Raw genomic sequence first — 11,901 nt, 5'->3', positions numbered from 1 at the left:
GGGGGGCACTCTGCGGATGAAGATGGTTGGAGGAGAAGAGGTCCTGGGGGGAGCAGGAATAATAACCAGGACGCACACCTACAAGATCAGCTGTTTATTAAAGGCAATCAGCTTCATCAGGGGATGGGTGGACTTCGGCTCTAGGGCCTCCTGACCATCCATTAAATTCTATTTGTAAGCCAGGCCCTCGAAGCCCAGAGTGACTCTACCCAGACTTTCTCCTACAGCTCCCCTCTCCCCCCGGGGCTGGACCTCCGTGGGGGGAGGGGTGCTGGCGTCGAGCAGATTTTCCTGCATAAATATTTAAAAAGGCCGCGGCCCAAATATCGGAACCGGCAAGGTGAGGCGGAGGGCGTCAGTCTCTCCCCCAGCGGAGGCTCCCGCCCAGAAATCGCTGCTGCTTGCTGCTGGCTCTTTCCAGCCCCCAGGCTAAAGGGCCCCCTCCAGGGCTAGGCCCGGGGGCTGGAGGCAGAGCAGCCCTGCATTTCCGAAGGGGAGGGAGGCGGCCGGTCGGCTCCCGTGGATCAGGTGCTGTTCCCTTGCTCCTGCTCGAAGAGCAGCATGGCCAGCTGGGCCCGGGAGCCCAGGCCCTCCAGGACGCTCTGGCGGCAGAGCTGCTCCTGGTGGGGGCCGGGCTGCCCCCCGCAGAGCTGGTGTCGGTAGGGCTGCCGCAGGGCAGGCTCCACGGCCCGCAGCACGTGCAGGCCCGAGAACTTGAGGAACAGTTCGTACAGATCCAGGCCCTCGAGCAGCTCCTCTTCTCCGCCCCAAGCCTTGGCCAGCTGGCCCCGGGCCGCCACGTAGTCCGAGTTGTAGAAGCAGGCCTCGCTGGCTACGTGGCGGTCAAAGTGCCCCGTGTCCCGGCCCAGCTCGGGGGCCCCCGGGCCCTGCGGGGGGGCCACGGCGGGGTGGAAGGCCTGGAAGTGCATGGGGAAGAAGGCCTGCCAGCCGGCAATGGCGTGCATGCGGCACCGGTTCAGGAAGTCGGAAGTGAGGACCGTGGCTGGGCCGGCCAGCAGAAAGAGCGTGTCCAGCGGGTGCTTCTTGGAGAGCAGGTCCAGCAGGCGCAGGGGCGCGGGCGCCGCCGTCTGCACGCTGAGCCAGGGCACTTGGGAGCCGGGGTACCGCTGCTCCAGCTCGGCCACGCGGCTCTTCACCGGAGCGAAGACGTCCGCGTGCGTCGCGTGCTGGGCTTGCTGCGGTTCGTAGAGCAGCAGCAGGGTCAGCGCCACGGCCGTGTCCCCCGGCTCCAGCGCGGCCGCGGCGAAGGCTTCCAGGAAGTGGGGCGCCAGGTCCAGGTCGGCTGCCGCCAGCGGCAAGAGCACGGTGAGCCGGGACGCCTCGGTCACGTAGGGCACGGGCAGGATCTCCACGCGGCTCAGCGGCCTCAGCAGCTGCACTCGGCGGGTGAGGTGCCTGCGGGCGCCCTCCGGGGTGAGGGCCTCCAACTCCAAGTCCAGCGTGTACTCCATGCCCCGGGTCGGGTCAAAGCGCCGGTAGCCATTGAGCAGCTGCTGCTTTCGAAGCTGCAGGGCCGGGTAGTACCGTCGGTTCAGCTCTTCCAGGGCAGCCCCCAGCACGTCGGCCACGTCATCACGGTCCGCTCCTCGCAGAGGACAGCTGGGAGAGCCGTCCGCGCAGGAGAAGACTCGGTTCTCCGTGAAGTAGTCCCAGCTCAGCACCTCGAATCGGGACGAGGGCCGGAATGGGGCTGGGATGCCTAAAGGCCACGATGCCTCCTGCTCCCCGTCCACAGAGAGCCGGCTGGTGTTCTGAATCTCCAACTGAGCGGGAGGACAGAGAAGGGCGTCACAGGGCTTCCCACCATCCTCCTTCCCCCACCCATTCACCCCGCGGCTTCTGGGCCCTCACCTGCAGCTCCTGGATCTCCTGATAGGTGCGCTCCAGCTCGGCTCTCGTGAAAGCCTTGTGCAGCTTGTACATGTGCACGGGGTCCCGCACTGGGTGGGCAGTCAGGGCACTCTGGAAGTGGGGATCCCCCTCCTGCAGCGTCTCCCCGGAACCGCCCAGTTCCACGGAGTTATAGTGCACGCCCTGGGCCGGGGACAGGGGAAGGAGTAAGAGGGACCATTTCTCTCACTCTATCCCCTGACACTCCATGCTCCCCCCCTCCCCTTCCGGAAGGCCCTCCCGCCCAACTCCCCACCTGGTGCTCGCCTGTACAGCTGACCCCGGTGACATCAAAGATACAACGGCCCAGCCATTCATCCGGCCGAGAGCTGACAATGTCATTTCGGCAAGTCTCCAAGTGCGGTTGTAGTTGCTGCAGGAGCATGCGGGATAGCAGCACCCCAAAACCACTGTGACAGTATCGGCTGGAGGTGGATTCTCCCCCGATGAAATCTTGAGGCCGGCCCAGGTAGAGCTGGGAGGCTGTGGCCAAGCTGAGGTGACCAGCCAGCCGGGCTAGCCTGTGGGCCTCCGTATAGGTGTTGTCGGGCACCAGGAAGAACCAGTCAAACTCTTCCCCATACTTCTCCAAGAGGTGCTGAAGAGCCAGGTGAAGCCGGCCGATGGGTCCATCCTCCCCTAGCTCCACCACCGACATGCCCAGGGGCTCCCTGCGGCTCTTCGTGCCAGTCAGGAACACCACCTGCTCCAGCCAATGTCCCAGGGTTCGGTTCACTGCCACACCCATGGAGGGCAGGGTATCCTGGGTGGTGAGCACAGCCACAAGCAGCCGCTGGCGGATGCCCAGCTCCGTGCTGATGTATCGGGTCCTAGGGCAGAGGGAGGTGCGATCACAATGACAGCTCCCAACTCCTGACTGTGATCTCCTTGGTGGATGGAGCTCCCAATGTGGGAATTCCTTCCATCAAAGCAACTCCAAGGTGGCCGGTGTTCTTAGCCGCTCTAGCTAACAGCCATAGAGATCTTGGGGAGGTGAAGTGTGAGTCAGAAGTGGGATGTGGAACATTAAGCCTTCTGACTCTAAGGCTGGCCCCCCAGCCACTAGGCCGGGCTGACTCTCAGGTGAGTGTGGCAATCTGTTTACAGAGTTCAGAGAGGTCGGGACTTGCCTGGGATCACCCAGCTCCCAAGTGTCAGAGCCCTACGGCAGCACCTCTAACCGGACGGACGGGAAAAAGATAACTCCCGGGCAGGGAGGAGTCCCTCCGGAGCCGCAGGACAGGAGGGAAGGTCATTTTGGGAGCAGGACTGGCTGCCTCTCACCTCCCCGCGGGGCCCCACCATTCCTCAGGGATGTGGGGCCATAGGAAGTCATTGGGGACTAAAGACTTCCTGGCCCAGGCCGGCCCCTTCCTGCCCGGGCTGGATCCAACCCCCCGCAGTCCCGTCCGCGGCTCCCTCTGCACTCTCCGCTGGCCTGGGCTCCGTCCCGACACCGGGCGGTTTCTAGTTGAGGGGTGGGGGGTGGCGGGGCTGCTGGCTCGTCTTGGGGCGGGGCGGAGAGGTGTTCCCTACCGGACTGCTTTCTTGGGGATCTGGCTGGAGTGCGTGGGGCGGTAGGGCACCACACGGGGTTCCCAGCTCTCCGCGTCTTCGGGCCGCTCGCGATCCGGGCTGGTCTGCACCGAGTTGGGTCGGCGGGCTGCGTTGGTGTAACCGCGGAGGGGCAGGTCGGGGTCCCCGGGGCGGGGCGGGCCCGGGCCGCAGGGCTCCTCTACCCAGGTGACGCTGAGCAGGCTCAGGGTGAAGCCCAGAGAGATGCCCACGGCCACGGGCCCCGCGGGCCGCAGCACCGACAGCAACAGCGAAGCCCGCATGGCCCCGGCCCCGGAGACTGACTCAGCTCCGACTCAGCCCCAGCCCGGCCCGGCCCCCGGAACCCGGGGAGGGGGAGGTGTGTGCCCCGTTGAGGAGGGGGCGCGCTCGGCGGGGGGTGCCCCGCCGGGGGGCTCTCGGCAGGGGGTGCTCGGCTGGGGGCCGGAGCAGGGGCGCGGGGATGGGGGCGGGCCCGGGGCCGGGGTGCAGGGGGGTGGGAGCGCCGCGACAGCGCGATCCTCCTCCGTGGGGCAGAGCCCGCGTCCCGCCGCCGCGATCCGTCTCGACTCCTACTCGCTCTGACCAGAACCGCGGGGGCGCAGGCAGGTCCAGCCTCTCCCGGACCGGCCGCAGTCGCCGCCGCCGTCCGACGTGTCACTGAACCGGCCCCGCCTCGGGGGTGGAGCCGAGCGCTCCCGCTCCGACGGGGGGCGGGCAGCGGGGCGGGACAGAAGACCGCCGACCCCCGCCCACTCCTCCGCCCGGAAGTGCCCCCTCTTCTGTGCTCGGGGGCCGGCCCTGCCAAGCCCGTCCCCTCCCCCGACGCGGACGGTGCGTGCAGGGTGGTGACGTCAGGAACAGCCCTCCTCCGCCTGGGTGGTGCGCCCGGAGTGACGTCAGGAGCAGAGACCGGAGCTGTCCATCAGCACCAAGAGGCCTCGGGCGGGCTGCTGGGCATGGGGCCGTGGCGCCGGGCCTGCCTGAGCTGGAGCTGGAGCTGGAGCTGCAGCCCGAGCCCACGGGAGCCACGGGAGCCACGGGAGCCACGGGGCCTGAGTGGGACCCAAGCGAGGAGCCGGCGGAGCAGCGGCAGTGCCGTGCAGGTACCAGCCCTTCCACCCTGTCCCTCCACAATGCACTGTTTTCTCCACCTGGGGTCCCTACCAACACACTCTTGGAGACCCCCTTCCCTGTTCCGGAACTCTCCGGCCTCGACCTCCCCAGCCTTAGGCCCTTCGGCACCCGGCCCCTTTGCCCCAGGTTCCTTCCTCCCCAACATTCTCACCTCCCACTATTATTTCAGCCCCTGGTCCTCTTTATTCTACAGCCCAGACCCTCCAACCTCAATCCCTTGAATCCCTTACCACTCCTTACTTTGTCTCCCGCCTCCTTTACATCCTCTTTCACAGTTCCTCTGTTTCCACTCCCTCCATCTGTCTTCATCTTTCTCTCCTCGGCCCCTTCAGGCACCAGGAGCCTTCTCTCCCCTCTGCTCTGCCCCCTCGGTTATAATGGCCTTGGAGCTGGAGAATTTGTGTGCATCTCCGGTGGTCCTGAGTGATGGGCTTAAATGCTCTCTTCTGTGATGGAGACGGTCCCACTGAGTCCTTTTCGAAAGCCTCCCTTCAGCTCTCAAGCCTGGCTCCCATCCTGAGGACACTAGGCTTTTGTGACCCCCCCACTCCCTCTCTGCCAGGCTGCCCCAGGTGGGTGACCCCACCCCTCTTCCTTCCTTGGCACCATGTCCGGCACTGTGGAGACACTACGGTTCCAGCTGCTGCCCCCTGAACCAGATGAAACTCTCTGGGGTGTTTCCTGTGAGCAGCCCGTGGAGCGGAGATACCAGGCACTGCCCTCCCTCGTCTGCACCATGTGCTGCCTCTTCGGTGTTGTCTACTGCTTCTTTGGTGAGGCTCAAATCCCTGGGGAACCTCAACTCACATCCTGGGATAGACGATCCCTCCCCCAAGATCCCAAATACCTTTCCCTAAGTCACCTTAAGCTCTCTCATTCCTTTCTTACACTCCTTCCAGGACTCCCATCCCCTGCTATTCCCTGATGTCTCTGTTTGGTGCTGGAAGAGAGGGACTTTGGGGGTTGGGGTCGGAGCTGGGGCAGGGGACAGGTTTGGAGGCGTCTCTGCATCTTCCAGTCCTGAGAGTAGCTGCATGTATGAAGCCAAGAACAAGGCTGCTTCTTGTTTATGCCGCCTCCTCCTCCTTTTTTTTTTTTTCCTTCTGTGAATCTATCCCTTTTATAGATTCTGCGACTGAACCTCTTATGATGGAGTTGTAAAAGGACTGTAGGATGTTACCCAATCTAGGGGTGCTGCTTCTAAAGTAACCTGGGAGTTCATTTGGATGGGAACTCAGACTACCCCCTCCCTTCTTCTATTTTCCCTGTCCCAAATCTAGAGATTTTGACTTCTCGAATGGTCCATATCTGCATCCCAAATTGTGTGCTAAAGGATTCAGCACCATTGGCTTCCAGATGACACATGACACCTTACTAAAGAGATAGCTTGACTAGGCACCTACTTAATACCTCTGATATTAAGTGAGACCTCAGTTTCTTCATCTGTAAAATGAGAAGGTTGGATTACATGAGCTCTAAGGCAGTTTCCAGCTCCAAGTCTGATGCCTTTACAATTTCCAGATCCAGAAACCAAAGATTTCCTGTGTCTCTTAAACTCTGACCCTTTATCCCGATCTTCCCACCCTAAATGCAAAAACCCCATCGTTTCCTGGTTTGCAATCTCTTTCTTTAATCTTTATTTCTAATCATTTTATCAGTGGATCCAGAATTAGCTCTTAGATCTTGCTGAATTCAGTCAGCTTCCAGGACTTCTTTGGTCCAGCAGAAGGTACGTTTGCTCTTGGGCTTAGGATTTTTGTTTTTTCATACTTTCTAAGTTTACCAGGTTACTGAACCACAGCTCAACTCATGTTTCTACAATCTTCCTGATTCCCAATCCTGCCTCGATTCTGAGAATTGCTGCCTCTAAGTCTTAATGGCCACTTCTATTTTCTTTTGCAATTGCAACCATAACTTGAATGCTCAATTCTGGTATCTGCTTTCTTTTTCCTTTCTAACCTCTGTTGACATAAAATAAAGATTACAAGAGTCAATTTCTAGATTTATTTAGGAGGGGAAAGTATATACACAAATTAAGAACACACTATTGTTCAGTTGCTGAGTTGTTTCTGACTCTTCATGACTCCATTTGGGGCTTTCTTGGCAAAGATGCTGGAATGGTTTGCCATTTCCTTCTCTGGCTTAGTTTACATATGAAGAAACTGAGGCAAACAGGTGAAGTGACTTGCCTACGGTCACATAGCTAGTAAGCATCTGAGGCCAGATTTGAACTCAGGTCTTAACTCCAGATTCAGTGCTCTGGCTGCCAAGAATTTACTAGGGTAAGGTTATTAGGATTGTAAACTAAAAACTATTCAGTCCTAACCTGGGCAGTACTAGGTGGTAAGCTATTTTACCTAGTCCATGTTTTTCTGGGTCTAGCTTGAAAGGCAATTTCATCTAGCTCTAGAGTGTCTGGCTGCCTTATGGTCTTGTTTGTTCAAGAAAATGATGTCCTTTGTCAACAGAAATCTCTCCACTGACTTAGAATTTGCCTATCTCTATGGACTTTTTGGGTCCCTAAATTTTTACTGTGTAATTGTTTATCTCCCTTCTATATCAGAGTTATAGGAATATAAATTTAGAGCTGGAAGAGGGCTTAGAGATATTTTAATTCATCTCCTTTCCCCACTCTCTAACTTAAAAATATAGAAACTGAAGGCCTGAGGGATTAAACCCAAGGTTGCACAGGGAGGAAGTAGCAGAGCTGAAATTTGAACCCCGATTCTCAGACTGCACATCCAGCCCTCTTTCCACAGCCTTTTGATATCCCTAAAGAACTAACATAATTTTTTTTTCTATCACTTCTAAAATAGAATATGCCATCACTCCAGACATACACAAAGATAACTTGTCTGTCACATACCTTTGCCTTCAGGGCTCTCCAGTTTGGCCTTCATTTTATATATCCTCATTACTCCTTGATCTGATCCCCATTTCTATGACACCCCCATGGCCCCTGTTTGCTGGGGGCCCAGTCTCTGATCCCATAACTCACATCTCTGATTTCTCCACAACCTTTATATCTAAACCTGCTATAACTCCTCTGTGACCACTTTATCCTGGACCATTTTCTGATGTTCTAAAGTCATGCGACCCTATTTCTTGGGCCCCTAATGATTTATATATCTGGCCCTTATCAATTCTGTTGCTCTTATATTCCTTCTTCCTACCCCTATGCCCTTCACCTTTCTCTAACTTCTCTTTTTTTGACCTCTTATAGACTCCATCTCTTGGATTTACCATCATCCCATCTCTCAGACCCTCCTCCCTCCGTGTGGCAGTGGCCTTCATTTCTCTGCATCCCACTACTTCATTTCTTTGGACCCTCGTGATCTCTAGGTTTCTAACCTTTTCATAACTTTTATGGCTTCTCCATGTGAAGAAAATCCCCACTTTTACTGGATTCCACCTTGATAATGAGGGAGATAAATGTTGTTGGGAAGGATCAGAGGAGGAACTCCCTTTGGGAGTAGAAGAACCTGGAAGAGAGACTGAAGGGAGATCAGGGGAAGGATATATTACCCTGTGTGAGAGAGGGCAAGGGCATGTGGTTAGTTAGCCTAGGAGACTCTGCTAGCCCATTAGGACTAGATTAGGGGAACTTTGGGATAAAATTATTGAGATCTGTAGCTTGACAGTTACTCTGTGGATTGGTTTTATTTCTTCCTGCTTTGTCCTTAAAGTTTAGTAAAAATCCAGCTTCTGCTTTGGGAGCAGTAAAGGGGAAGGAAGGCAGAAGTTCATATTTAGGCCAGGAGAATTTGGAGCAACTAGAGTATTTTGGAAGCCAGATTGGAACTGATGAATGATAGTTCAGAAATCAAGGCCAAGGTATGAACCAGAAAGGGAAGAAAAGTTCAGAACTCTGGTATGGCTGAGAAAGACGGTGTCCTTCCTGCCCGGGTCTGTTTCTTACTATCATATCCCAGTGACCATCTCCATGAGCCCTCAGATTTCCCTTTGACCCTCCTCCTCCTCCAGTTGCCTTAATGTCTTAGGCTCTCCATGACCTACTTCTCTCCGATCCTATTACAGTATTTATCTGATCCCACAATCCCTTCTTCTGATGTCCTGCTAGCTTGTCCTTCTGACCTGTCACCCTGACCCTTTTTGACCTTCATTCTCTGACCTGTTTCTCATCTCTATATCCCTTTCTCTGATCCCCCCATCTTCCTGCCATCCCATGACCCTCACCTCTTGGACCTGTACCATGACCTTGGTCTTAGCCCCTTTTCTGCCCCCTACCCGTGTTCCCCACAGGTTACCGCTGCTTCAAGGCTGTGCTTTTTCTCACGGGACTCCTGTTTGGTTCAGTGGTCATCTTCTTGCTCTGTTACCGAGAGCGGGTGCTGGAGACGCAGCTGAATGCGGGGGCAAGTGCGGGCATTGCGCTGGGCATCGGCCTGCTGTGCGGGCTGGTGGCCATGCTGGTGCGAAGCGTGGGGCTCTTCCTGGTCGGCCTCTTGCTCGGGCTGTTGCTAGGGGCAGCTGCCCTCATGGGCTCCGGCCCCTTCTACCAGCCGGGCTCTGTATGGGGGCCCCTGGGGCTGCTGCTGGGAGGGGGCCTGCTGTGTGCCCTGCTCACCTTGCGCTGGCCCCGGCCATTCACCACGCTGGCCACAGCTGTGGCCGGGGCTGCCCTTATCGCCGCCGCTGTGGACTACTTTGCCGAACTGTTGCTGCTGGGGCGCTATGCTGCAGAGAGGCTCCGGGCGGCCTCGGTGCCTCCGCTCTGCTGGCGGAGCTGGGCCCTCCTGGCTGTCTGGCCCCTGCTCAGCCTGATGGGCGTCCTGGTGCAGTGGAGAGTCACAGCTGAGGGGGACTCCCACACTGAGGGTGAGACATGGGGCTGGTGGAGAGGGCAGGCAGGTGCCAGGGCAGGGGACTTGGTGGAGAGGATGAACCCATTAACAGTGGGGTGGTGGAGGGGCTTACACAGGAAAGGCCCAGAATCGTAGATTTAGAGCTAGGAGGGACTTTAGAGGTCCAACTCCCTAGAGAGGCCTGGAGGAGACGCTGACATGCAAATCAGACAGTGCAGGCCGGGGGGAGGTCTGGAGTCCATTGTTGGGGGGGGGGAAAATCTCACCAGATTGGGCAGAGGGGAGGTAGCAAAATGGAGAAAGACCCAGGAGTATTGGGATGTTATCCAGGAATGGACAAAAAGGCTGGGTGGGAAAATTTAAGGTTATATTTGTATCCTGGGGATCAAATATAGAGGGACTGAGGGAGGATGGGGATAAGTGGAGATGAAGGAGGGCAGAACCTTCCACATTGAGAGGGGAAGACAATAAGGGATGGAATAAGTTGGGGAAGGAGTGGCCTAGAGGAGACGTTCTTCTAATGACCCTTTGAAGAGGGAGAGACAGAAATAGTGCATTTGATTTATATACAGTAGGTATACTTTATAAGCATAAAGCACTTTCTGAAGTAGGGAAAATGAGTATTTTCATTTTGTATCCGTCTGAGGTCATATAGATGCTAGGAAAGAGCTAGGACTAGAATCCTGGTACTGAAATGAGAATCCCGATGCATCTTCCATTACCTCTAATGGGAAGATGAATTGGGGAGCACATCAAGGGTCAAAAAATCAGGAGTCAAGGGTAGATTTTGGGAGCTTGGAGTTCATTATGTAGGAAGCTTCAGGAGTGGTTTGGGAGTGAAGAAGAGCCTGGGTGTCCAGTAGTCACTGTTCCTTCCACCTCCTGCCCTCTCAGTTGTGATTAGCCGGCAGCAGCGGAGAGTACAATTGATGCGGATTCGGCAGCGTGAGGAGCGGAAGGAGAAGAGAAGAAGGAAGAGACCCCCTCGGGCTCCTTCTCGGGGGGCCCGGGCCCCACCAAAGCCCGGCCCTCCAGATTCTGGCTATCGACGAAGGCCTGTGCCTGTCAAACGCTTCAATGGAGACGTGCTCTCCCCTGTGAGTACCCCTTGCCTCCACCTCCCTGCTTGTGGTGGCTTTGCTTGGCCAGGATCTAGGTCAGCTGCTTCTGGGTTCTGGATACTATGGACAGAGCTGGCATTTTGTTCATGGCACCTCGGGTCAGTTTTATAAAGTTGGCTCTGCTTGTTCAGATTGGGAGACTGGGTCTTAGACCTGTGGATTTTAGGGGTGGGTGGAGCATCATAGGAATGGGAGTTTTGGGGAATAGATCATGAGGTCTCAAGGGTGTGGATTTTGGGGTGAATCTCAGATTTGTCATTTCTTTTACCTAGAGCTACATTCAGAGTTTTCGGGACCGGCAGACAGGGAGTTCTCTGAGCAGTTTTGTGGCACCCCCAGTAGACCTGGATTATGAATGTGGTTCCACAGTGCCGCTGACTGCTGGCTCAGGACCCCCTGTTCGAGTATAGCTAACCCTCATCTGGTCAGAGAAGACCCTGAAATTTGACTCTGGACACTTCAGACACTGATGCTGCCAGTTAGGGTGAGGGTGGGGACTAGCTTTGTCTTTGTCCACTGGACTGGACAGGACCAGGGCTTCCTTCCCTGCCCAAGGGCTGGCCTCCCATCAGAGCTCCTTTGGAGAGCCAGGATCGATCAGCCTGAGGGTAACCTACTCAGACCCCTCCATCAGGGGTTACAGAGAGCTCACTAGGTCCATATGAGCCCCCAAAGGAAAAGGATTTGCCTTTGGGGCTGAACTCAGGAGTCACATGTTTGTATGCTGGGGGTGTGTGGAGGGGACACATTGGCCCCCTTGCCTTAGATCTCTGGTGGGGAGGACTTCCTTCTGGGGGGGTACTCAGCCTCTCTCTCTCTCTCTTTCTCTCTCTCTCTCAACTTGGTCCTAAGGGCCATCCCCCTGCATGCCCATGTTGGTGGGAAAGGCCCACCCTGTCACCTCATCCCAATCTATGGGCTGGGGCTGCTTTCTGCACAAGCTCTCCATTCAGGCTGCATCCTTTTTGTCTGGGGCCGGGCTGAAATGCCCTTTGCCTCTGTGTCCCCCAACCCTCCTCATCTTTTGCTAGATGCCGGTTCCAGTGGTGTTTGGTGGAAGGTGGGCAGGGGTCTCTGGAATTGTTCGGGGTGGAGTGGAGGGAGAATATGGGGTGGAGAGATTGGGTGGGTGGGTTTTGGGAGCTTGTGCACGGTGCATGTCTGGTACTTGTTCCACTCCAGACACCTCGTGCTTTTGTTTCCTCTTCCTCCTTCTTCTCCTCTGCCTCTCATTTTACATTTTTTATAAATGTGCCAAATTGCAAGGCCTGAACCAGGAGTGGTTTCCCAGCAGCCCGGTGGGCGGGGGAAGGTTGAGCATTGAAAGTGGTGGGCCCTGTCAACATGTGTGA

At 56.5% G+C, this 11,901-nt stretch overlaps 2 protein-coding genes across 2 annotated transcripts; one reads left to right on the top strand and one right to left on the bottom strand.

The window, feature by feature from the left end:
- Positions 1–79: 79 nt before the first annotated feature.
- Positions 80–4,099, bottom strand: CHPF (chondroitin polymerizing factor). The gene is made up of 4 exons (XM_074298644.1): positions 3,448–4,099; positions 2,168–2,741; positions 1,873–2,055; positions 80–1,784 (listed from the first exon to the last, which is right to left on the bottom strand). Exons 1-4 carry the CDS (start codon positions 3,747–3,749, stop codon positions 525–527), a joined length of 2,319 nt encoding a protein of 772 aa, XP_074154745.1. The 5' UTR covers positions 3,750–4,099; the 3' UTR covers positions 80–524.
- A 140-nt stretch (positions 4,100–4,239) lies between these two features.
- TMEM198 (transmembrane protein 198) lies at positions 4,240–11,822 on the top strand. The gene is made up of 5 exons (XM_074298647.1): positions 4,240–4,571; positions 5,165–5,375; positions 8,866–9,441; positions 10,323–10,525; positions 10,822–11,822. The coding sequence occupies exons 2-5, from the start codon at positions 5,210–5,212 to the stop codon at positions 10,957–10,959; spliced, it is 1,083 nt and encodes a 360-aa protein (XP_074154748.1). The 5' UTR covers positions 4,240–4,571; positions 5,165–5,209; the 3' UTR covers positions 10,960–11,822.
- Positions 11,823–11,901: the final 79 nt, after the last annotated feature.

The sequence above is a fragment of the Sminthopsis crassicaudata genome, chromosome 3 (genome assembly GCF_048593235.1).
Source record: "Sminthopsis crassicaudata isolate SCR6 chromosome 3, ASM4859323v1, whole genome shotgun sequence".
Taxonomy (NCBI): Eukaryota; Metazoa; Chordata; class Mammalia; order Dasyuromorphia; family Dasyuridae; genus Sminthopsis; species Sminthopsis crassicaudata.
This window is presented reverse-complemented; position numbering and strand designations above follow the sequence as displayed.